We start from the raw sequence: 25,465 nt of genomic DNA on the forward strand, positions 1-25,465 counted from the left end.
TGTGTACTAAAATCTTCAACTGCGTCATGTCATGTGTCATAAAAGCATATTGACGGAACAAAATCTACATCTACTGATAACATTAAACGCAAAAAAATAAGGTTCAAAGTCAAACACGATTAACGTTGAATCGAACGTTATTTCAAATCTTAGTTATGGTGACTAATGACTATCAGTCTTTCTTTTTATGATTTGTCATGATTAATACTTATTTAAATAATCAAACTACAAAAACTAGATAGTACTATTATTACTAGTTTACTTTCTAAAATCGGCGGTCAAAAGTATCCCGTTTTAACTATCGGTCAACAAGAAGTCTGTAAATATTTTGTAGCTAGACAATCAATTAATATAAATTTTGTTTTGACTTCTTTTTTTTTTTTTTTTTTTAGTCATTACCTATTGAAAAAAGAACAAGTGCTCTGTTCACAAAATAAACCCAAGAACCTTGATAACAATAAATGCAAAAAATAATGGTTCAAAGTCAAACACGATTAACGTTGAATCGAACGTTAATTTTAAATAACATTACTAATGCCTATCAGTATTTCTTTTTATGATTTGCGATACTTGATACTTTACTTAAATTTATCAAACTACAAAAACTAGATACTAGTTTACTACTACTATGTTGGCTTTCACCAATTTCTAAAATCGGCTGTCAAACGTATCCCTTTTAACTATCGGTCAACAAGAAGTCTGTAAATATTTTGTAGCTAGACAATCAATTAATATAAATTTTGTTTTGACCCTTTTTTTTTTTTTTTTAAGAACCTTGAAATTAGTAATTTTTGTAGCATTAACATTATAACACATAAAGAAACCTCGAATTCAGCAAACTTCTAAAACAAAAAAGGCACACAAAAGAATCTAAAAATTACAAAAAGTAAAAAAAAAAAAAAAAATCAGAGTAGAAGAAAAAAGTTATCTTTTTCGAACTTTTTTTTATGTCCTTTTTTTTTTGGAATGAGAGAATCAGAGAGAGCGTTTGTCACGGATCTGATGAATCTCAATCTCTATCAAGTTCACCACAAGTAGAAACAGAGGTTCTTGAAGAACAGAGCTCAGATTCAGCCACATTGCTCTTTCTAGTAGTAAATGATTGCTTACAATGCTCAATCGCTCCTTCGATGGAGTTATCACTAGCGTTGCTGCTTCTCATCAGAGTCTGCAGATCCAACGACCCGTTTGATCCAAAACTGAACGAAGACGACAACGACGAAGCAGAGGAAGAGGAAGAAGAAGATGTTGAACACTTGGCTTGAGAATGTCTCTGTATCACACCTGAGAACGATCTCCTATGAATCAACTGAGGATTCTGATCACTGTTCACAAATGGGTTCTTCTTCTTTCTTGAGGTTTTACAAGGTTCTGTTTTGAATCTTGGGTTGATCTCTGATGAATCTGAGCACCCTGGTTTCGAGAACAGAGCTCTTAGGTAAGCGCGTGAGGCTTTGAGCTTTTGCGTTATCGATGACTGTTTGATCTTTTTGCTCCAACTGTTTCCGAGATTGTTCTCGTTGTTCTCTATGAATCTCTTGAGCTCTGTCGAAATCTCGAAGTAGCATTGCTCGTCTGTTCCGATCTCGCTGCTACTAAACCTCCTTGGCGAGGAAGATACAGCTGCGGCGGCGCGTGGAGAGATTGGAGTATCTGTTGCTACTGCGGCGGAGGAGGAAGCGAGAAGAAGCTTTTGTACCATTTTGAGACGAGGAGGGAGATGAAGAGGAAGGAGTTGACCTTTGTAGAAAAGCTCGTCGGCTGGAGATGTTGTTGATTCACCGGAAGCTACGGCGGTTGAGCACATTTGAAACTCGAACTCTCGGCTTTGCGGCGGCGGCGAGGAGGTTACGTTGAAGGTGAAGAAGCTTGAGGAAGACGGACAAGAAGAAGAAGAAGAAGAGAGATTGACCTCCAAGTCAATGTAACCATCATCATCACCATCGTTAGACATAACATGTGTTCTTGATTCTGATTCATGCAAATCCATGTCTTTCTTTAATTATGTTAAAGATTGTGTATGTATCTGTCTGTGTGTGTATATATATATTTCTCTCTGTGGTTTACTTCTTTACTTACTTCTAGGGACTGATGAGAGAACTGATGAGAAGAGGGAAAGAGCATCTTTTAAAGTGATCTTTTTCTTTCATTTTATTTTCTTTTATTAAAAAAATAAATAAATGCCTAGGTGGCTACTACTACACCTTTTTCCTTTCAATTTTATAATAGTTGATTTTAATTTGTAGACAAGAAAAAGATTTGTACTATTATAAATCCAAATTATGTAATTTATTTATTTTCCTTTTAAAAGATTTGTCTAGGGTCACCAATTTGTCTAGGGGGTTCCCTTATTTTTGATACTACGATGTATGATCCCCCCCAAGTTTACCGTTGGAGCGTGTGAAGTTGCATTGGTTATTTCTTTTCACTACATGCATGATTGATTTGATGGCCTATTATAATAGAGAGGAACCAGTAAGCCAGTAAAATATTAATGGAGGTGTATGCTCTTATTTATATACAAATTTAAATGATCAACGAATGACTTGATATAAACTTATAAACAAATATTTTATTTTATATTTCATTTAAAATAATTAAATCAACTAATGAGTTTGTGGATCTATTTTGAAGTCTCCAATATATAGATTATGTTCCCATTCCTCGTACTCATGTTTGCCCTTCGAAACCTTTGAACTGTTTTTTCGATTTTATTAGTTCTCGATAAAATACCCATTTTGCTAGTAACTTCACTAATTTCGACTTGAATTTGTCCACCGTGATCCAAGATTACTAAACCTAAAAATATTACAATTACTTCCAAGATACATAGAGACATAGATCTAAATTACTAAAAGATCTTATATATACAAAAGGATTAATTATACTAACTTCACTAATTTCAATGTTTTTTTTTGTTTGTTGATATTTCACTCTAAACCTAAATTCCACAACCACGAACAAACTTGAACACTACTAATTTAGTAATTTGTATAGGGAAATATACATACTAATTAACATGTGAATGACAATAGTCCCGTGAATAAATGTAAAAGTTTTATAAAACCAGCATCGCTCAGCAGTCATCACAACACCACACACGAGATATCATGATCGCCTGAGTTAAGTCCTGCTTCTTAACGGTTTTATTTCTGGTTTTGTTTGTTTCTGGTTTGATCAGCAATAAGATTCAGCATGATCAGACTGAATAAAAATCTACTAAAAAGATGATAAAAATGTTTAAATCTTAGAAGAAATAAAATCGTTATTTTATCCTTACCCTCGTGTCTCATTGGCCACAATAACAACGGTCACGTGAAGTGGTAAAAGAGCACAAACGGTAGATGACAAAAGTCACAATCTTTTCTTACATTATTTACTTGACTATTGTTTTTTTTTTTTATTATTACAAATTTAAATGCAGCATTCTTGTTTCCACATATATATCAGAAAAGTTTATCTTTTTAATCCAAAAAGGGTAATAATTGTTGCAGGTTGTGGGTAAGTGGATTGTGACTATCATCCCCACACTCCAATACTATATATTTTTTCAAGTCTTTTCGCTTTCTACTTTCTTTATTCATAATATAATCACATGAAAACAACATTATATGCTTTCCTTTTCTTTTTTTACCGAGTCACGAATTTAGGAATCAGATCGTTCAAATGATTTTATTATACATCCTCTGATAAAACTATAACGATAGATATTCGAGATTAGCATGGTCCATGACCATGAATAAATGTCGACATGCACGAAATGACAAATTGGCCAAAATTGTTTTTAGATTAACAATAAAAAAAGAATATGAACTAGAAAATCTTAATATGAGTCATATGACTACAAAAAACGGTAAAAAAAAAAAAAATTCGTTAAATTTGCAACATTGGTAGTTGAATCTAACATATATATTTTAAGGAATACAAAACCACCATCTTACCTACTAGTCTACTAATGAAAGATGATACAAAATATAAATCATGGTAATATATAGAAAGGAAGGTTTAGTTAATTTGTACTATTTAGTTGGTAATTCCGTACAAATCATGTCTTAGTTGGTTGGTAATGGAGAGAATTGGAGTGGGAACTCTGTCGTACACAGCGAAGTACCTAAAAAGGCAGAGTGAGTTAGTTCTTCTCTGTTTCAATCATTGACAAACACCTCACAAAGTAAATATGCCTACCATTTCCTATTTCCCTTTTCCCAAATTGTTTTTGTAAATTAATTTCTAACTTCTTTTCCAGCAAGAATTTAAAATTTTAGCACTCCTTCTGATATATATACATAGTGTGGTAAAGATGTGGAATGATGAGAACAACTACACTTTCAACTTTTTTTCCTTACATATCCCACACTGTGAATGACCTAATAATAATAATGCCAATGACGTAATCCAAAATCCAAAGTTTCTCTAACTTATATATGATTTGAATAAGTAAAGAAAGGAAAATTAGGATAGATAAAACAGAGAATCAAAGTGGGAATAAGATTTAGATTAAGTTGTAAGCAAATCATTAATTAAGTTAGATCCCACTAATTATGAGTTAATGGAGTGTGTAGTGGGAAGCCTCTCTCTCAGTCAAAACATTTGCACACCATAAGACCACCACACTTCATAATAATGTGGACCTACCTGTTTTTATTTTTTCTTATAGTTCTATATTTTACTTCTCCTTTCAACAAGTGGACTTGAAATTGTTGTGTGCATTCATATCCGTAGCTACCACGTAATTCGAATTTGAACCTCTTGAAATATTGTTAAAATATAAGGGGAAATGAACTATTCATGAGGTAGGAGGACTAAGCCAAGACACCAAATGATAACAACAAAAACCATTCGTCAGCTTTTGTAATTTGTATAGCTTCCACCAAAAAAATGTCAATCAACTCAAATCGGGTCTCTTGAGTTGTCTGACTTTTTCATAAAATACAATTTCAAGGATCTGTGATTCAGTAGTTGAAGCAAACAAGCTGTGTGTCAGTACAAAGAAGAAATATAGTCCCTCTTATAATATTGAATGACAAATTTGTTAGTTTAATCATAGCGAAGTTTATATTTGACGAAAACGGCAAATCGACATTTTAACTTCAAATACAATCATAGATCAAATTGTATGAGTATATTATACATATACTTTCTACGTGGTGGCCGTTCGCATTGGCATTGGCATTGGCACGACAAAAAAAAAAGTGCTTCAAACTTTTTTCTTAGTGCGTTCAATAAGAAGCAATAAACACATTGTTCTGTCTTCTGAGTGAGGTAACAAATGCATTTATATCTATATTGAACGTACTGACACAGTGAATGCATTTCCATTCAAATTTTGAACTAATATAATATGCCCAAGAACAATTGCACTCATAATTTTTTTTGTCTAGGAAAATATTTCAAGGCAAAACATGAATCACAGTCATCATGCATTGATGGTATCCTCTACTTAAAAAACATAGTTATCAATCACATAGGAACACTAATAGACAAATAAAATAAATATATAATATTAAGTAATATCTAATCTCCGGCGAAGAAAAACAAAAAAAAATGTTGCCGGGAAAGAGTATTTACAAAACTTATTGGGTGGCTGTAAAATTATCTACACTTGATCATATTTCATATTAGAAATTCAAAAAGAAGAAAGAAAATTAACTTACAATATCCTTTTATGGTATACTTTGGAACTCGGACACATTTTTGTTAGATAGTAGTAAATAAGATATACTCATTCTCTTCCTCCATCAGTTCCTACACAAACAACATAACAAATTTTTTTATTAACTTGACATTATACCCGAGATCAATCGTTCTGACATATTTGCCTAAAAGCATGTGAATAATGCAAGCTTCTTGTAGCTAAGTATAAGCTCATGTTGCTTACCTTTGCAAAATTTGGGTTAGCTACTGGTTTTTGTGGTCAGAGTGTCATCAAGAGCGTCGAATTCCCAATCATTGATTTCATCTGCCAAGAACTCTTCTCCGTCGTCTAGTTCCAGCTCGAGTTGTTTCTTTGCCGGGTCTTCTTCCTTCTCTGGGGATCCTTTTTTACTGTCTGGCGAATCATCATCAGCGGATAGTTTCAGGACTGTATCCGAAAGTGGAGTCTCGTGCGTCACTTTCAGGGACGGTGAGCGTGAAGCAGAGGTTCTAGAAGGAGACTCAATATCCAGAAGCGGACGTTCAATAGCCTCAAACTCTTCTTTTGTTTTGTCCAATGCCTCAAATAGTTCCTTCACTCTTTTATCGTCTTTCCTGAATCCAAAACAACACCAAACAAGGCAGAGTAATGTTTTGTTACTCATAATAAAAGTGCATTTATAATCTCAAACTTCAACTTCTAAATGAGAACGGACATGTTTTTTGTAACTTTTACCTGGAGATACCTTCTGTCTGTGAATAGAATGGCTTTTTCATCGCATCCACCACACTTAATGTTGTTACAAACTGCTAAAGCTAATAAATAATCAGAAGAGATGTTATGGAAAAAAGGACAGGCAGAGTAGAAACTTGTGCCACACAAGTTTCTGGCTCTGCACTTGGAATCAAGCTTAGGAATGTTCTATTTTGTAATGGACGTTCAGAAAAGTTGTCTAGATGTCTCTATTTTTTAAAGCCATTTACCTTAGCTTCGAGGTCCAGATACTCCTTCTCAAGCTGTTTTCTAGAATCGATTGGCTTGGTATCCTTACTGTCTGTGATTTTATCTGCTTCTAACCTAATATTTTCCCATATGCACATAAGAGCTATCAGCCTAACTTAGTACAGCTAAATAAAATTTACAAGAACAGAGAAAGTAATCGTGTATATATTACCCATTACTTGGTTCCAAACTTTCCACGACTCCTCGGATCTTGGGTATAGAAGGATCCAATTGTTCCTGATTTGATGTTAAGAATATGAATATGAGATATTTTATAGTCATGATAGAATTTGGAAATCAGTTTCTTTATATTTTCAAAAAATTGTAGGCAGTTTCTTTGTAGTTTACTGTATCATAAGAAAATTGGCACTAATTTTGAAATAACAATTTTGAATTACCTTGTAGAAAGAGAGGAGTTGAACAATCAGATCGATGAAATGGTCACTATATCTCTCCATCTGACCACTTGAGTATTGAACCATGACGGAAGGTGGCAACAGATGGATCAAATGCAAAGTAATTAGGGAAGCAACATAATTGCTGAGATATTTGCATAGTGGGGAGATAAGACATACCTCACTTGGTTTTCTTTTTGTTGAGAAAATTTAGACTGGAGAATCCAAGTATCTTCCAAAAACTTGATCCATTTATTTACGACATCTGCTTCTACTCGGCATGAAGTTATCGAACGAGTCAGCTCTTCTTCCTACAACGTATGCCAGCCAAACATCACAAACTATTCTTATGGGCTAGTTTGTTTACTATGGCCCTGCCTACGTTCCATCTTAGCTAATGCAAGGGGCGAACGAGAAGTAGTAAGTACCTTTGACTTCAGGTGCATAAGAATTTCATTACTTGCATTATCAAACTGCTCTCTTTCTTCTTGGGCATTGCGAAGGCGAGCCCGGGCAGAAGTTATTGAGGTGTTGACCTTCAAAAATAAATGTAAAATCTGTAATATGACCCACAAATCTAAATCTCTAACCAGTTCACTAAATTTTTTGGAATGAAACTTGTTGTGAAAGTTACCCTTTTCAGCTCAGCTTCAAGATCATCCTTCAGAATCTCAAGTTTCTTTAACTCTGCGGCTACATCCTGGAAATCACATTTGTACTTAGCTCATGATAAGATACATGAAAACAGAAGTCCAAAGTACTGATCTAGTATCTCATTAATGCAGCCAAAGAGATAAGGGGATGCAAACCTTTTCCAGCTGACTAACTTCATTAGTTTTTGAAACCCGGTAGCTAAGAGCTTCTTCCTTTTGGCTTCTACTTTGTCATGTGGAAAAAGATAAGTCTTAAAATATGGTAGTAAACATGAAAGATAAAATTTGAAGTTTGCATGTTACATCTTCTCACCTATGATCCACGATTCGCTTTTCGGCTTTCGAGGTAGAATTGAGTAAAGATTCTGACAAAACTTTAAGTTTATCGACCTGCAAGTATTTGAATAACGTAATTTTTTCGAAATAGATCTCTGTATTTCAAATATTTCGAGAAACTAGGAAGCTAATAATCTTCTCTATGAAACAATTAAGAACAAACCAACAAAAAAGGTGAATGTTCTAGATCGTCTGCAGATTCTCACCTTCTCATTGTGGCGTTGAAGAGAATCAACATTGCCTAATGATTTTTTCCTAAGCAAGAGTGCTTCTAGCTTCGAAAAAGTGCGAACTTGCTCAAGAATTTCTCGGAGAGCCTGCAGCGACCCAAGCCTTTCAGTACATCTCACAGGGGATTGATCCAAGGATATTATATATATAGTTGTTTAACAAAACTAAGCTATGTATTACAGTTTAAGAACTCTTCCATACAAGATAAGTAAATGATATAATAGTTGGAAATATGAGACCAAATCTAATGTGACCAAAGCTTTAGAGTGAACAATGTGGCAGTGAAAAGTAGGAGAGAATGTCTTATTACCTCTGTTGATGCAGCAGTGTTTCCAGCGGTTTTTGAAGCATCTTCATTTGAAGCCTGCTCGAGAACCTTGAGCTTCGTCTTATCGAGTTTCTCCATCAGAGTATGGGCTTCAGTATCTATTCTGATTCAGTTACAAACGAGAACCAAACCAACAGAAGTAAAATTTTATGACTGAACATTCTTAAACTGCCACACAAAGCTTATAAAAAGGTTCTGATTCAAGAATACCTTGCAAGATCAGCACTGATTTTTAGCCCTCCAATAGCACCTTGAACATATTGAAGCAGTTCCTCACGCTTCGCCTAAAAAAGACAGAAAAAAAGCATTACAAGGTGCAAGACCTCCAACAGTTTATCATCTAGCAAGACGAGACAAGAACTCTGTTCCAAGGAACAGAGTCTAGGAAACAGAACATTTTGTTTTGCAATATCCAGCACATCCTTACCAGAACTTCATCCTTGTATTTCGAAAACACCGTTGCTAAGTCCTGAACATTTTGAATCACTGCTTCGTGAGCTTCCTTCTCTCCTGATAAACAGAGCCTGTATGTACAAATCATAAACATTTGAGTCCAGATTCAAGGTTTAACGTTCAGTCTAAAATAAACTGATAAAATAAAGGTTCAACGGTAAGGGAAAAAACATCACCCAAACAGTTCAAGAAGCAGCTGCACTTCTTCCTCATTCGGCGCTTCCAAAATCTGATTCACACAAAAGAGTTAACCTACCGTTAAACTCACTATTACAATGCGCACAACAGGAGAAGCAGTACAATGCTTACCATAGATAATACCATCCCTTCAAGTGCCTCACTATGAAGAAACACATCACGAAAAGTCATTGGCTCACCAAGACCAGGATCAACGTAATAAACCTATCCAGTTACACAATGATAAGCAATACAATGATTATAATAACGATATATGATGATCAAAGACATTGTGGGTTGCATTACTCACTGTGCTGAAATTTTTAGGAGAATCCTTAGAGGTTTCATCAGAAAAATTAGGTTCATGATCAGCTTTGTGATTGTTACGTTCGCTATGCTCAAAACACGAATAAGACAATCTCTCGATCTCTCTGAGAGCAACAAGCCATCTTCTCAATAACTGCACTCTCTCGATACCTCTCGAAGAAACCGAAACCTCTTCTAACCTCTTCACCGCGAGACTAAAGCTCTTCACATTCCTCGATCCCTACGTTTTCAAATCCAAAAACAAAACACACATCATCATCGGTGAAATTAGAATCGGAAAGACGAAATTTAAAAACGAGATCAGGGAAAAAAATGAAACGTACGATGCGATCCTGGATCAGTTTAGCGCCTTCGGAAACGGCATTGCCGGCGGTAAGGACGACGGAATCGGCGACATTGCGAACGGTTCGTGTGATGTTGTTCTTCCCGCCGACTTCTACTGCTTTGTTTACCGCCGATCTCAACCACGACATCGCCGAGAGATTCTTATTTGTTCTTCTTCCCGAAGAATTTTACAAGCTTTAGATGATCGGATTTTGAAATTTGTCTAAAATTAGGGTCTCGTTCTGGTGTTTCTAAAACGAGAAAAAATAAGATCGCATATGGAAGAAAAAAAAACAGAGTGCAATGCAAATGGAGGAGAGATTTGGAGAACAAGTCAGACGTGTTCTTTTTTCAACATTTTCTTAGGTGTCTTTATTATTTATTTTAATTTGTAGGTATTCAATTTGGATTAATTTGATAATTACGTATTCCAGACTTCCAGTACCAAAATCATTTAATTAAAAAAAAAAATGTTTCAAGAATATCATCTTTCAACAAAAAAGAAAATTGTTGTAATCTTTTTTAAAAAAATATATTAAATAATACATTTATAAAAAAGCTAAAAAGAAAAGAAAAAGATTACCCATCACAGATTTGCTTATTCAAATAAACTTTAGTTTTCTTTTCCCAAAAAAAAAAAGTTTTCAATTATTATTACTTACAACAAAACAAACTCATGATTATATTATAACTTGTTTGTTAAAATGGCCAGAAATTTATACAGTGGCCGGCTTTTGTTTGTCATCATCATGCATGGTTAAAGATAGTTTTGTGGCCAACTTTGTGTATGTTAATTCACGAATGATCACATATATTATATAGTCATAGAGTTTTTAAGTAAACTAGGTTAAATCCGCGCTACGCTGCGGGATACTTGAATTATTAAAAAATATATATTTTTTTGGAATTGGATTAATTGTAAAACTATGGTTTATCGATACAGTAAAATATAAAAATGTACTAATAAAATAAAAAATAAAGAAATCTCAAATTTAGGATGATATATAAATGTTTACTTTTAAATCGGGTAGACTTAATTATATAAATAGTCTAACTAACCCTAATGTATGTTCTTTTATTCTTTTCTTTACCTTTGGTGAGAGATATATTAGTGTAGTTTGAATTTCTGGTGTTTGTTTTTGTATTTTATACAAATTTAACAACATAATTGTTATATAGTATTTTTATTGTTATAAAACTTATTATTTGTAAAAGTACATAGACATATTTTTACTTTAGTCTCGTTTTGTGTATTATTTAATATTATTAAGGACATTTACAAAAATACCAATTTTTCATTACCTTTTTGCAAAAATAACTCTTGTTGTCCATTTTTAATAATATATTCTTTCAATATACAAAATGACTAAATTCTAAACTCTAAACTCCAAATATTAAATCCTACCCTTTAAAACTATATCCTAAAGTAAAACAGAGAATCCAAACCTAAAAAGAAAATTATACAAATCAATTTAACACATTGTAATTATGCAAAAAAGGACAAAAATGAAACTGACCAAAAAATGCTATTTTTGAAAAATGGTATATATATTACTAACAATTTCTCATATTATTAGCAGAGCGATTAGGTTAATTGTCAAAGTAATTTTTTAGTCACTGATTTTAAACTATAATATAAAACCTTCAATTTTGGAACTTATATATTGTTCAATTTATCATTAGTTGGTGTTCTTATATATAAAATCACTATCAACACTAATCTCAAATTTTATTTTATTTACTTGTTGTAGGAGATATATTAGTGTAGCTTGATTTTATGGTGTATTATTTTTGTAGTTTATACAAATTTAATCACATAATTTTTATATAGTTTCTTTGGTTCTTAGAGAAGTTATTTATTTCTTTCTTTTTGTTCCTTTTTAAGAATCTAATTGTTTTGTTATGTTTTGTTATGTTTTGTTTGATAATAATTCCTTGTAAGTCAATATACACATACTTAGTTTGGTTTTGTGTTATTTGTGGTTATTCTTAATTTATATTCTATTTGTATTATATTTTTTGTATTATATTTATATTTTACTAATATGAATTGATTGCTTTTATTATTATACTTGGTTAACATTAGTATATTTTTAAAAGTTGTAAATGATTTCTTAATTTATTTTAAATTTAAGCTATAATTTTAAACCTTTGTTTTTGAAAAATATTGCTATGACATACAATAATTAATATATTTGTTTGATATTATTATATTTTTGAAAGTTGTAAATAATTTATTAATTTAGTTTAAATTTAGGCTATAAATTTAAACATTTTTTATTAAAAATTATTGATGATGTTTATTATTTTTTATAATTTAATTGATTACACAATTTAAATGATGTGCTAGTTTCTAAAATTCTGGAAAACTGATTTGGAACAAAAAAAAATAATTATTATTGGCTGAGAGATATGAGCTGTATTAATGAAATGTTTTTATTGGTAAACAAATAAGTTGATGTGTGAGCTTCATATTCCACCAAAATGTTGATGTGTAAGCATCGGAGAGAAACGTATTGTACTTTTATTGTATCGATATGTCATAGTCATGAAAAATTACATAAAAGTCAACCTAAATCAAAGAAGAATCAAGCAAGCTTGTCGTAGTCATATATATAGCGCAGGATTAATATATACTATATATGTTCTATACGTCTGCGTTAATCATAACACGTATCGGAAGTCTGGTCAAAATTATAGTCTACAGATTATAATTTATACAGTATGTCATATAGATTGATGTTGGAGGCTAAGAAAAATGTTGGTCTGTTACGTTGTAGTCGTATCAGGCTTATTACGTACACAATTCAGGCTAATTTCGTCTTAACTTAATTTCGAGTACTATGATTATTTGTGTATATATATATATATATATATATATATAACTTTATACACACAAAAATCGGTGGATGCAACTTGGACAAGAATCTATTAATGCATGTATTTCGAGTACTAGTTACTAATCGTCTTGGTCTTGTCTTATAGCAACGCTTTTAAAATAACTGTAGTCTGTAGTGCATGAAATTGTGGTTTTGGTAGCAAGTGAGACAGATTAGATGCTTGATGTTTCTGAGTTCTGACTAATGCTTTTTTTTACTTAATTTGTAGTTACCACTTGAAAATTATAATTTGGGCCGTGAGAAGACCAGACCATTCAAATTAAAAGATTTAGAAAGTGTTTGCTTTATTATTATTATTATTATTATTATTATTATTATTATTATTTTTTTTTTTTTTTTTTTTTTTTTTTGTATATAACAAAAACTAGAAAAATGTTTGGTTGAAGGTGTTTTGTTTTGATGGTTGATATAGTTCTATAACTATTCTATCCCTCGCACGTCGAAATGACAAACACTTGGCTTAGAATGGTAGCTTGCAAGCGCTCTATGTGAGTAAGTTATAAAATGTTTGCTAGATGTTTTGCTTTTTTCGGCAATTGTGATTTCAACTTTAGCATTGACTTTTTATACATCCTATTTTAGCAATCTATACTCAAAAAAAGATTTTTGGATTTAAAAAGGTAGTATTCGCATGACGAGGCAGATCATATATCTTTTATATTGTCAACTAGCATCAAAATCTTTATCAATCTGAACTTTACCTTCATCTTTTTCATGACATTAACGATTTGAACTTTTTCTTACCTTGAGCTAATTATTTGATAATAAGCGATAGATAATGAAGGTGATTATCACAAAACAGATATTTACAGTTAATATATAAATCATAAAGTTTGTATAGTATCAACATCAAACTTTCTAATAACATTACAGTTCGACCAATAGAGCCTACCAGAACGCATTGACTCTCATGTGAAACTTTTGTTAATAAGAGAACTCATTGATTCAACAATTAATATGTAAGACAATTCTTTTTCTGAAGGTTATGAGATTTCTTGTAAGAATAGGTAAATGGAATGTACTCGTCATTTTAGGTCCTATTTGTGAAGCGTATAGTATAAAGTCTTCAAAAACAGATATAACAGCCATACCAAACCTTTATATGCCTACTTCTCCACGTTAGGCTTATATTACGCATTTTGGGGGGGGTGGGATATATATTATATGCTTACCACTAATATGGCCATGTTGCACATGACACCTACTGTAATAATGTTAGACTTTTAAAGCTTATGTTTTTTTGAGAAGTACTGACTAATGAGAGGAGTGATTCATATTTGGTTGATCCGATTTTGAATTGTAAATTCTGTTTCTTTTAAATCAGTTTTTTCCTGTCTTTTATTTTGAACATGTTGAAGGTCTAGTCTTTTTGCAGTTTTTAAAATAAAATATCTTGCCACGCATGCATGTGATTGATTCTGAACATGTAATGAATATACATAGACTTAACACAATAAATGTTACCTTATTAGTTATAACCAAATACAAACTAAACTACAAATAATAAGTTAGGAGATTATTTTATGTTTTATAAATAAAATAGGTCAATTAGCTCAACAATTTTTATTTATTTATAACATGTTATAATGTGTTTTGATTGAGAAAAAGGAAGGTGACTTTTTGTTTGCTAGACCAAAAACATTTTTTTTCTTTAGTTTTGGAATGTCAGCTAAAAAATACAAGACAGTCTTCGAGAAGTGGTGAGATGTTAATAGAAGAAAAAACGACAATTTTATATCGTTATTATCATAAGATAGGTACAAGTTTGCTGGTTTAATTAACACGATTTGGACATCTACTAACTAGCATGCAATGAAATTTTTGATGTACATAAGTCTCAACCATCAACACCATGTGTACTATTATTAGAATTATTATCTTTCCAACCGCATAAAACCCGTGTAACGAAACCCAAGTTATTAAACAAACACTAAAAAATAGCGAATTTTCAAAGTAGCTTAAGCTAATAGACATAAACACAAAGGGGACGAAAAACAGAGAAGGGGTTTTTGTACAACTTCTCACCAACCCAAATACTTTTAGGTTAATACATTACATCAAAAATATATACAAAAACCAAAAAGACATCGTTAGATACTTAGAGATAGATTACCAACTATTTTGACCATTTCGTATCTCTTTTCATTCTTCTAACGAAAGCTTTTTGCCTTATATAGTCTCTCTCATCATTCTTGTTCATATCTTCTTTGTGGGTATGAGTTGTAAAACCCATTTAACCTGATAAGTATAAGAAAAAAAAGAAAATGTCTGGCTTGCTCGGTAAATTATCTCCAGCCAAACGTGTAACTAGCAACAATGATCTTCCTCTGTTTTATGTGAACCAGACGTCCATGGAGCCTCAAAGAAGGGACACGCCTAGAGTCTCTGTCACATTCGCCGAGCTTCTTATGAATGTGGAGGATGCAAGGAATGACCAAAGTACAACTCGCCGGACATTGGAAATGGCCTCACCTATCACTTCCTCTACATCATCTTTCGATACATGGACCTCCGCTCCAGCTTCTTCGTTATCATCTTCCCCGTTTGTTCTTTCTTTCAAGGACTTGACCTATAGCGTGAAGAACCAGAAGAGATTTAATCCCCTTGCTTGCTACGGGAAGTCACGAAATGGTTCCTCGGTGAACACTAAGATACTACTGAATAGTATTTCAGGTGAAGCTCATGAAGGAGAGATGATGGCGGTTCTTGGAGCTAGTGGATCTGGTAAATCAACACTGATCGATGCATTAGCCAACCGTATAGCAAAAGACAGCCTTAAAGGCTCTATCACCTTAAACGGAGAAGTTCTTGAATCCCGCCTACAAAAAGTCATATCAGCTTACGTGATGCAAGACGACCTTCTCTTCCCGATGCTTACAGTGGAGGAAACTCTAATGTTCTCTGCAGAGTTCAGACTCCCTCGTTCACTCTCCAAGAAAAAGAAGAAAGCAAGAGTTCAAGCTCTGATTGACCAACTAGGCTTAAGAAACGCTGCAAAAACAGTGATTGGTGATGAAGGCCACAGAGGTGTGTCTGGAGGAGAAAGGAGAAGAGTTTCAATTGGAATCGACATAATCCATGACCCTATTATCCTCTTTCTCGACGAGCCAACCTCGGGACTTGACTCTACAAGTGCTTACATGGTTATCAAAGTGCTTCAAAGAATCGCACAAAGTGGTAGCATAGTTATCATGTCCATCCATCAGCCAAGTTACAGAATCATGGGTTTGCTAGATAAGTTAATCTTCCTCTCCAGAGGCAACACGGTTTACAGCGGCTCACCAACACATCTCCCTCAGTTCTTCTCAGAGTTCGAGCACCCGATTCCTGAAAACGAGAACAAAACAGAGTTCGCCCTAGATCTCATCCGTGAGCTAGAAAACTCAGCAGAAGGAACCAAAACACTCGTCGAGTTCCACAAGCAATGGCGAGCAAAGCAAGCACCAAGCTATAACAACAACAGAAACAACAACGTAACCCTCAAAGAAGCTATAACCGCAAGTATCTCTAGAGGGAAACTTGTCTCAGGGGCAACAAACAACACATCAAACCTAACAACCTCATTCCAAACTTTCGCCAACCCTTTCTGGATCGAAATGATCGTCATAGGGAAACGTGCTATACTAAACTCAAGAAGACAACCAGAGCTCTTGGCAATGAGACTAGGAGCAGTAATGGTCACAGGAATCATCTTAGCGACAATGTTCACTAATCTAGACAACTCCCCAAAAGGAGTCCAAGAACGTCTAGGGTTCTTCGCATTCGCAATGTCCACAACATTCTACACATGTGCTGAAGCAATCCCAGTCTTCTTACAAGAACGTTACATATTCATGAGAGAAACAGCTTACAACGCATACAGAAGATCATCATACGTCCTCTCTCAATCCATAATCTCAATCCCTGCTTTAATCTTCCTCTCCGCGAGCTTCGCCGCCACAACGTTTTGGGCCGTTGGACTCGCCGGTGGCTCTAGCGGTTTCCTCTTCTTCTACCTCACAATCCTCGCTTCGTTCTGGGCAGGAAGCTCATTCGTAACGTTCCTCTCCGGCGTAGTATCCAACGTGATGCTCGGATTCACAGTCGTTGTAGCGATCTTAGCCTACTTCCTCCTCTTCTCCGGATTCTTCATCTCCAGAGATCGGATCCCACTCTACTGGATCTGGTTTCATTACCTCTCCTTAGTGAAATACCCTTACGAAGGAGTGTTGCAGAACGAATTCGAAGATCCGACGAAATGCTTCGTTAGAGGTGTTCAGATATTTGACAACTCGCCGCTGGGGCAGGTTCCGGAGGCGATGAAACTGACTCTGTTGAAGAGTATGAGCGGTGTATTGGGGATTAATGTGACGGCGGAGACGTGTGTGACGACTGGGATTGATATATTGAAGCAACAAGGGATTACGGATATTAGTAAATGGAATTGTTTGTGGATCACGGTTGCTTGGGGTTTCTTCTTTAGGGTTTTGTTTTATTTTGCACTCTTGATTGGGAGCAAGAACAAACGGAGGTGATTTGATTGTTTTGTGAAATTTCGGGAAAAAATAAAACATGTAATTTATTTCTTCTTTTTACCACCTATATATTTGTATTTCGTCCATTATCTTATTTTATAAATCTTGGTTTTCAAAGTTAATAAATCGTGGCATGTGTCAATTTTAACGATTAAAGCTTTTGTCATGTATTAGAAAAAAGACTTTGTTTTAAGTAAAAGATAATTATAAGAAAATAGCAATTTTACACAAGTTTTCAATATTGTAAAAAGATAAATGTAGTATGCATATAAACAAAACTATTGTTTTGAATAACTTTTAAAAAGTGAAAAGATTATTACAAGATAATCATAAAATCAAAAAAAATTAAAACATTAAAGTTTAATTCTAACATATATATATATATATAAGAGAATTATTTTTAAAAATATTTTAAAAAATAATTATAAGAAAACTAAAAATTTAAACAATTTTTAAAATGTAAAAATGATAATTCTTATATGTATCCAAACCAAGTGAAATTTATAATAAAAAGTTACACGAAAATAATTATATAGTCAGTTATCCTAAAAGAAAAAAAAATTAAACACCCACCTAAAGTAGAATCTCTGTAAATTAATACTCTTTAAATTATTACTCGTTATAAATTAATAAATTCTATCTGAGTTGGGTCGGTGTAAAAAATGACATATTTCGATACAATAATAAAATAATATATATATATATATATATTTTAAATATCCAGTATAAAAATATGGTCCATCAATATCATAAATTAACAATCAAGTGCTTGTTTGAGAGAGATAACCTTCGACAGAAGTATGCGAACTTGATCGTTTGTCACTGCATCGAGGTCAAGCATGTACACACCTTTCTTGACAAGGATGGCGGGATGAGTGTCAACAGAATCCGCATAGAACCTGGTCAAGACATGAAAAAAACTAGAACTGACATTAGGAGATATTAACAAGCCAAAGAAAAAAAAAAGGAAAGAAAAAAGAGAGATTCATCCTCGACTCCAGGTGGTGTTCATGATGAATCTTTCTCCCATTATGAAACTCATCTCTCAGATCTAGGGTTTCTTTCTAAAAGAAGTTCACGGGGATGTTTTATATTGTAAAGTAATGTACACAAAATTTTTGTAAACAATGTATTCCATATTTTCTTTAATTTTAAGGTCAGATTTAATTATGAGGCAACACTTTTTCAAAAAGTTAATATGTTTATATAACTTAAAACATATATCTATGTATTATGCATATAATCTGTTTTATTAATTTGGGATTATTAAATTTACATTTTTATTCTTCTCATTTTCAGGATACCATAAAATATGTGACAAAAAATAATAAACTTATATGAAGGTTTGATTAATTTATGATAATGTTAGTATAATTTTATTTAAAATTAGTTGGAAAGTATCAAAATTATTTCGTATTAAATTACAACAACATTAATGACTAAAAGGGTAGAACACAAAATCTACTTCAAAATATGTTTATATAGATACCTGATTTGATCTCAATATTCATGTAGCAAGATTCATAAAATACTATTTTGTTATATAAATTTTGGTATATTGTTAATTACGCGGGTATAAAAACAATATGTGAAATCTTAAGTAGTTTTTCAAATGTTAACTTTTTTTATTTTATTTGTTTTTGAAAATCAAGATTTATAAAATAAGATTTTGAAGTAGGTTTTGTATTATACCATTTTAGTTATGACTACTTATTTTTTTTTTTACAATTTGTCATTAGAAAATTATCAAAAAACCAAAAACTTAAAAATGGTAAATCGACCATTAAATATTTAACAATTATTAGTACCAAAAGTTCTTCCCTAATGTTATATATATATGTTCATTTTACTTATAATCCAGCAAATTTTATTATAATTGTGTTTTGACACAATATATAACAATAATTTAGAGATTAGGAAAATTTTAAATCAGTATAGAAATTAACCTATAATACGCTTTGAATATAACACATTTCTATTTAAAAAAAAAGCTTTTTCAAAAACTAACAAAAAAAAAATTATAAATTAAAAATAACTAAAACAAATAAAAATATAGGCTGTCGTGTATCATAGATTAAAATCTAGTACTAGTATTTTAAAACAAGTCAAAACAAGTTCTTTTGAATCAAAATGCTTCACAAGACTCTTGGTCGAATTTTGCACAATTTTGTAATAAAAGTCCAATCCTACCACCACTCATCTGATTTCCGGTCGGATTCAATTCGGTCTATCCGATCGAATTTAATCCGGTCCGTCCGGTACGCTCATTCTCGTAAACTTATAATTAATTAATTAATTAAAGGCGCGAGCAAAATGTGATCTTGTAACAAGTGTGTGTTAACACAAAAATTGCAAACCGCCTTGGTTTGAAAATCTAATTGTATACTTTCCAAAAAATTGTTTTGCTATAAATGGGCTTAATACAGTTTAAGGCCCAATAGATTGCAAAATTGGTAAGTATCGGTAACACCAGCGATTCTTATCTACTTTTGGTTAAACGCCTTAAACCGGTTGGTTGAGGAGACAAACACGAAATCACTACCGTTTTTGGATCTAGTCGGTCCTGTCTGAAGCCCATTTATATACTTTATGAAAACCAGACTTTTTTTTGCTTACCAAACGCTGTTCTTCCCCCTTTCGTTTCGAAATTAGGGTTTCCGGGTAACGCAGTGCTCTCCTTCAATCCCCCCCAGGTATCGTAAATCTGTGTTGAATTTGATGATTCGATTTGAGATTTAGTGTTTTCCGTTCTCGAATTTTACGTTTTTTTTACTTTGGTTTGATGAATCTGCGGTGCATGTCTTTCCGTCCGGTTAATTTTTCTTCTCGTCTTTAATGAATCTTGATTGAGTCACGTTCGATTGAAATTTTGAATCTTCTGGGCGGTTTTTGTTTAGGTCTTGAGTTAGGGAAGTTGTTGTTTACATGTTCTTGTTATAAGTTGGTAATGCTCAAGATTTATGGTTTCTTTGTTCTTTTTTTTTTTTGTTTTTGTTTTGTGTAGTTTGAACAATGCCTCGCTACGATGATCGCTATGGGAACACTCGTCTTTACGTTGGTCGCTTATCATCTCGTACTCGTACCCGAGACCTTGAACGTCTTTTCGACAGATTCGGAAGGTAATTGAAGAACTCTTCTCTATCTCTCTCAACTTGATGATTATGAAAGTAATCTGATTTCTACGTGATAGGGGTTAAATGAAAATCTCAGTTTGCTTTCTTCGTATTGTCTTTGAAAGTACTTAGAATATGTTTGCTTTTGTGTGAGGAAACAAAACGCAGAAAGTTAACACTGTAATTTGGGATTTGGATCTTTAAGGGGAAGATTGTGAAGTCTAGGTTTAGTGTTATGTATTTAACTTGAATGATCTTATTGAAGGTCTCTGGGATTATGCCTAACCTGGAGGTGTTTGATGAATGGGTGGACTTGGTGGAATTTCTTGCCAAGTGTATAGGGGCGGGGGCCGCCTTGGCGATTCTGTTTGTTGATTTTGTTTTTGTGTCTGTGTTTTGATGGAAACGGAGACTCAAGTCTCTAAATGGTGTTTACCAAGTACTTATGATGGCCTTACTTTTCTGCAAACAATTTCTTCCGCAGAGTTCGCGATGTGGATATGAAGCGAGACTATGCTTTTGTTGTAAGTGAAATCTCTTTTTACCCTGATGTTTTTGGTTGGCCTACAAAAATAGTCTTGTGGTTTGTTTAATACTAAGAAGTAAGTATAATTTTTGAGAAAGTTCACACTGTGCATGCGGTTTTCGTCGTAACAATTTTGAAACAGGAATTCAGTGATCCCCGTGATGCTGATGACGCAAGACATTACTTGGATGGACGCGACTTTGATGGAAGTCGCATCACTGTGGAGTTTTCCAGAGGGGTGAGTCTTTTTTGGCTCTCTATTCTCATGATCTATTGTTTGTTTATATGTATGGTTGTTGCTAACATTAAGGATATCATGAATAGGCACCTCGTGGTTCTCGGGATTATGATAGCAGAGGCCCACCTCCTGGGTCTGGTCGCTGTTTTAACTGTGGTGTTGACGGTCATTGGGCTCGAGACTGCACAGCAGGTGACTGGAAGAACAAGTGTTACCGTTGTGGAGAGAGAGGACACATTGAGAGAAACTGCAAAAACAGCCCCAAGAAGCTTAGGTACTAAACCTTTTTTTGTCAAAAAGTGAAATTTTTGTTATCCTTCCGGTTTCTTATAACTCTTTGTGAATTGTATGCAGGCGGAGTGGAAGCTACTCCAGGTCACCTGTAAGATCCCGTTCTCCTCCTCGTCGTAGAAGAAGCCCAAGCCGGAGTCTTAGCCGAAGCTACAGGTTAGTCTTTTCCCTCTTACAGGCATTAGATATTTACAGGCATTAGATTTTTGGTGTGTGTAGATATTTACAGGCATTAGATTTTTGATATGAACTTAATTGCATGAATCTGAGTAACTACTTTCTATAGCTTTGTGTATGGTTTTAATTGTATAGCACTCTGATTGACTTCTTCTTTTCTTTATGGTCAGCCGATCAAGATCCCCGGTGAGAAGAAGAGATAGGAGTGTGGAAGAGAGATCACGCAGTCCAAAGCGAATGGATGACTCTCTCTCACCAAGAGGCCGAGATCGTAGTCCGGTTCTTGATGATGAAGGCAGCCCAAAGATCATTGATGGGAGCCCGCCACCATCTCCAAAGCTTCAAAAGGAAGATGGTTCAGACCGTGATGGTGGTAGCCCCCAAGACAATGAGAATGGCAGAAACTCTGGAGCCGGCGGTGACAGCCCAAGAGAGGAGGACCGTAGCCCTGTTGATGATGATTACGAGCCAAACCGTGCTTCCCCTAGAGGAAGCGAGTCCCCTTAACTCTGATGGCACAAGGCCTCAGGTTACAGGTGTTAGTATTTGTACTATTGGATCGACCGACTGCTAGATACTTCCTTTCTCGTTTAAGTGTGTTTGCTTTGGACCCCTTTAAGTTCATCAAGAGTTTTTCTATTTAAGACATAATGTTGGATGTGTTCTGTTTCAGACAAGTTTTCAAAGGTTGTTGTTAAGAGAATGGATATTTATAAAAACTTCAATCTGAGGAGAAGACATGAGTTTGTAACTGGTAAGCTTTAGTGAAGAAGGATGGCCAACAAAGATACGTAGAGGTTATGCTACTAACCGTGGCTGCTCCAACCATCATGTTCATGACTACGATCTGAAGCTGAATAGCTTCAAGAGGCGACGCACCACCCATTATCATACCAGTCATTGCGCCTGGTAGAGAGATCAACCCAACGGTTTTGCAGCTATCCAAAACCGGAGATAGAGATATCACCAATGCTCTCTTCACCTGTTGCAACGTCGCTTGTCTTGGCGTTGCTCCTAGTGCCAATGCCGTCTCCACCTAAAAATAAACCGATTGAACCGGAAAATCTAATTAAACCGAGAATTTGGTTCGGTTTAGGTTATTAAAAGGATTTATTTTTGTATTATTACCAGGTTGAGTTGCATCTTGATGTCATCTCGAAGCTGTTTCATTGTAACTCCGGTGACCGTCATGGCGTTTCCGACCATCATTCCGGCCACAGGGATCATATACCTCGGAGTGAAAGGGAAGACGTTGAGGACAACGAGCATGAACATCGTGATTGAAGTTCCGGCGAGGATAGATACTCCAGCCACGTACTTCCCACGTGGCACGTGCTTAGCACGTTGTCCGGCAGTGTAACCGGCGACAGAGACCTGTACGGAATGGTTAAAACGTTTTGAAATAATAAAATAAAAATATAGAAAAACAGACAACTACTGACCATGAAGAGATAAGCGAGGATGATCCAGCCGGAGTTTTCTTGATTGAAGATGAACTGAAGAACAAATCCAATAACAGAGAGCTGAACAAACGATCTGAAAACAGAGTATATCATTTCTCCTTCCAAAGAGAGGTTCTGCGAGTAGGAAAGAACCACAGCCAAAAGCACAACCGCGAGCGCCGCCGCAGGCTTCACCATGCCTTTCAGAAACACGATGAGCCATTCGTAATCCTTGAGAAAATCTTCCCAGTCCAGATCCATGTCGCTCTCACTGTGTTCCTCTACTTTTGTTTTGTCGTCGTCTTATGAGTAGTGCGGTAGTAGTGGAGAAGGGGTATTTAAAAGAGGACCAGTTGGAAAGAGTAACACTTTCTTCTTTATATCTTCAGCTTATGTTTAAGATCCTTTTCATAAAGAAAAAAAATTATAGATTCGATTCCTTTATCAATCGTGCGAACTCATACCATAGAAATTTTATTAATAAACCAAAGAAAATTTCAAGAAACTCAGTATAATAATTCAAGAAAATACGTCATATAGAACAAAAGTCAAAAGAGTTGAGAGGGTTTGAGAGAACTCTTGGTGCATTTTACCGCCTTATACAGCTATATTCATTTGATTACCTAGTTGATTAATTTAACTAATGTGTGTTCATTACGTAATTATAAATTATTTTCACTAGTACTAGGTCTTGTTGAAAACGTTAATGGCCAAAATAGATGCACATATATATAAAGAAAATATCTGTATCTGGTATATATACTATAAGACTAATTTAGAGGAACTCCATGTGATCTACAAGACAATGAAGAACAAGAACAATATCTAGCATTCTACAGTTGCTACCATCTTCGGCTTTAAACATGAAAACATTGTTGTTGATCTCAATCCAACTACAACCTGGATTCGTCCTCAGTCCTTTATCTTTCATCAGCTTCCTCACTGTCGCCGCCTCTTTCCAGTATTGGACACTGGCGTAAAGATTCGCCAGCTGAACATGCGTGGCTGCACATTCAGGTTCAAGCATCAGCCGTTCCTCTGCAGCTCTGATTCCAGTCCACACATCGCCGTGAACACGGCAAGAGAAAAGCAGAGATCCCCATATGACTGAGTTTGGTTCCATTGGCATGTCCTCGATCAGCTTCAGGGCTTCTTGCAATAAGCCAAATCTCCCGAGAAGATCTACCAGACAAGAGTAATGGTTGAGCTCTGGTTTAAGGCCGTGTTCCTCCATCAAATTAAAGAACTTTCTCCCTTCTTTAACCAGACCCGCGTGTCTACACGATGACAGGACTCCTAGGTATGTGATTGCATCAGGCTTTGTTCCGCTTTTGGGCATCATTACTTCAAAAAGCTCGATTGCTTGCGTTGCAAGGCCGTGCTGAGCATAACCAGCAACCATAGAGTTCCAAGAGACAACGTCCTTGTTCGAAAACAGGTCAAAGATACGAAAAGCATCCTTCAAATCACCGCATTTGCAGTACATCGATATGAGAGCATTTGATATATGAAGATACGACTTGAAACCAATTCGGAGTGTTTGACAATGCACGCTTCTTCCTTGCCCTAGAGCGCCACTTCCCGTGCAAGCGCTCAAAAGAGCCGTGAATGTATAATCATTTGGATCAGAAGTTGAATCTCTCATCTTTGAATAAAGCTTCAAACAGAGATCCACACGCCATTCCTGCGCAAACCCTGAAATCATAGCCGTCCACGAAACCACGTTCCTCTCAGGCATTTCTTCAAACACTTTATGTGCACTCTCTACATCACAAGAGTCTCTGTAAAACACAACTAAAGAACTTCCAACGTAGACATCTGAGATAAACCCACTTTTAATCGCCAAACAGTGAAACCCATAACCTATTCTAAAGTCACCACTCGACCCACAAGACCTCACGGCGGACGACAAACCAAAACCATCGAAACTCCACCCATCACGGTGCTGCCTACCGCCATTGACAGAGCTTGAAGAATCCTCCAACATAACTTCTTTAAGCACGCTTGAAACACCATTTTTGATTCTTGAGAGGTCAAAATCATCTGAAATCGGTGAACCTATGTATCGCCTCGAATCTATTTGTAAAAATTCCTGAACGAAACCAAAATGATTCTGACGATTCGATGATGCTCCAACAGATTTCGAAGATATGATATCTAAAACTCTCAGTGCACGAGCTCGTCTCTCGACTTCAGTTGCTTCTTTGGTTAAATCACGATTCAGTGATCGACTGTAACTAGATCGAGATTGAATATAACGGAAAGCTCTACAATGATGTTTTCTCAGACAAGACATGAAACTGAAAAAAAAGACCTGTCGATTCCATCGGTCAATATGTATATACATATGGGCTTTAAGGAAAGCCCATTAATTTGCTTTGGTATATAATGAAGATGTTTATT

General features: G+C 34.7%; 4 protein-coding genes and 2 pseudogenes across 9 annotated transcripts; 2 read left to right on the top strand and 4 right to left on the bottom strand.

Moving 5' to 3' along the window:
• Positions 1 to 808: 808 nt before the first annotated feature.
• LOC104785774 (putative membrane-associated kinase regulator 3) lies at positions 809 to 2,188 on the bottom strand. The gene has a single exon (XM_010511044.3). It carries the CDS (start codon positions 1,988 to 1,990, stop codon positions 1,010 to 1,012), a length of 981 nt encoding a protein of 326 aa, XP_010509346.1. The 5' UTR covers positions 1,991 to 2,188; the 3' UTR covers positions 809 to 1,009.
• A 3,289-nt stretch (positions 2,189 to 5,477) lies between these two features.
• LOC104785775 (uncharacterized) lies at positions 5,478 to 10,288 on the bottom strand. 3 transcript variants are annotated; one of them, XR_015598415.1, is made up of 19 exons: positions 9,861 to 10,192; positions 9,521 to 9,757; positions 9,343 to 9,435; positions 9,210 to 9,262; positions 9,008 to 9,104; positions 8,791 to 8,864; positions 8,563 to 8,683; positions 8,228 to 8,338; positions 7,999 to 8,075; positions 7,842 to 7,908; positions 7,667 to 7,732; positions 7,461 to 7,568; positions 7,213 to 7,343; positions 7,036 to 7,102; positions 6,810 to 6,874; positions 6,619 to 6,712; positions 6,371 to 6,450; positions 5,879 to 6,249; positions 5,478 to 5,745 (listed from the first exon to the last, which is right to left on the bottom strand). XR_015598415.1 is itself a non-coding variant. In XM_010511045.3 (19 exons), the coding sequence occupies exons 1-18, from the start codon at positions 10,008 to 10,010 to the stop codon at positions 5,895 to 5,897; spliced, it is 2,037 nt and encodes a 678-aa protein (XP_010509347.1). In that variant the 5' UTR covers positions 10,011 to 10,288; the 3' UTR covers positions 5,478 to 5,745; positions 5,879 to 5,894. The 3 variants fall into 3 exon arrangements, 2 of the variants coding, with proteins under 2 accessions (XP_010509347.1, XP_087369323.1); XM_010511045.3 differs by having other exon boundaries at positions 6,371 to 6,441; positions 9,861 to 10,288; XM_087513197.1 differs by lacking the exons at positions 9,210 to 9,262; positions 9,343 to 9,435; positions 9,521 to 9,757; positions 9,861 to 10,192 and having other exon boundaries at positions 6,371 to 6,441; positions 8,563 to 8,678; positions 9,008 to 9,047.
• A 4,601-nt stretch (positions 10,289 to 14,889) lies between these two features.
• On the top strand, positions 14,890 to 17,401 carry LOC104785776 (ABC transporter G family member 2 pseudogene; annotated as a pseudogene). Its single transcript, XR_015598416.1, has one exon. The product of XR_015598416.1 is annotated as an ABC transporter G family member 2 pseudogene (transcript).
• Positions 17,402 to 19,590: 2,189 nt separating this feature from the next.
• Positions 19,591 to 22,339, top strand: LOC104785778 (serine/arginine-rich splicing factor RS2Z33). Of its 2 annotated transcripts, none has more exons than XM_010511048.3 (7): positions 19,591 to 19,968; positions 20,280 to 20,394; positions 20,873 to 20,912; positions 21,057 to 21,152; positions 21,239 to 21,426; positions 21,507 to 21,599; positions 21,791 to 22,339. In XM_010511048.3, exons 2-7 carry the CDS (start codon positions 20,288 to 20,290, stop codon positions 22,125 to 22,127), a joined length of 861 nt encoding a protein of 286 aa, XP_010509350.1. In that variant the 5' UTR covers positions 19,591 to 19,968; positions 20,280 to 20,287; the 3' UTR covers positions 22,128 to 22,339. The 2 variants fall into 2 exon arrangements, with proteins under 2 accessions (XP_010509350.1, XP_087369328.1); XM_087513202.1 differs by having other exon boundaries at positions 19,852 to 19,968; positions 20,654 to 20,912.
• On the bottom strand, positions 22,309 to 23,770 carry LOC104785777 (protein ALUMINUM SENSITIVE 3). The gene is made up of 3 exons (XM_010511047.3): positions 23,063 to 23,770; positions 22,749 to 22,994; positions 22,309 to 22,656 (listed from the first exon to the last, which is right to left on the bottom strand). The coding sequence occupies exons 1-3, from the start codon at positions 23,321 to 23,323 to the stop codon at positions 22,342 to 22,344; spliced, it is 822 nt and encodes a 273-aa protein (XP_010509349.1). The 5' UTR covers positions 23,324 to 23,770; the 3' UTR covers positions 22,309 to 22,341.
• LOC104785779 (pentatricopeptide repeat-containing protein At2g37320 pseudogene) lies at positions 23,770 to 25,452 on the bottom strand (annotated as a pseudogene). Its single transcript, XR_015598418.1, has one exon. The product of XR_015598418.1 is annotated as a pentatricopeptide repeat-containing protein At2g37320 pseudogene (transcript).
• Positions 25,453 to 25,465: the final 13 nt, after the last annotated feature.

Source organism: Camelina sativa, chromosome 5, assembly GCF_030686135.1.
Source record: "Camelina sativa cultivar CO46 ecotype springtype chromosome 5, ASM3068613v1".
Taxonomy (NCBI): Eukaryota; Viridiplantae; Streptophyta; class Magnoliopsida; order Brassicales; family Brassicaceae; genus Camelina; species Camelina sativa.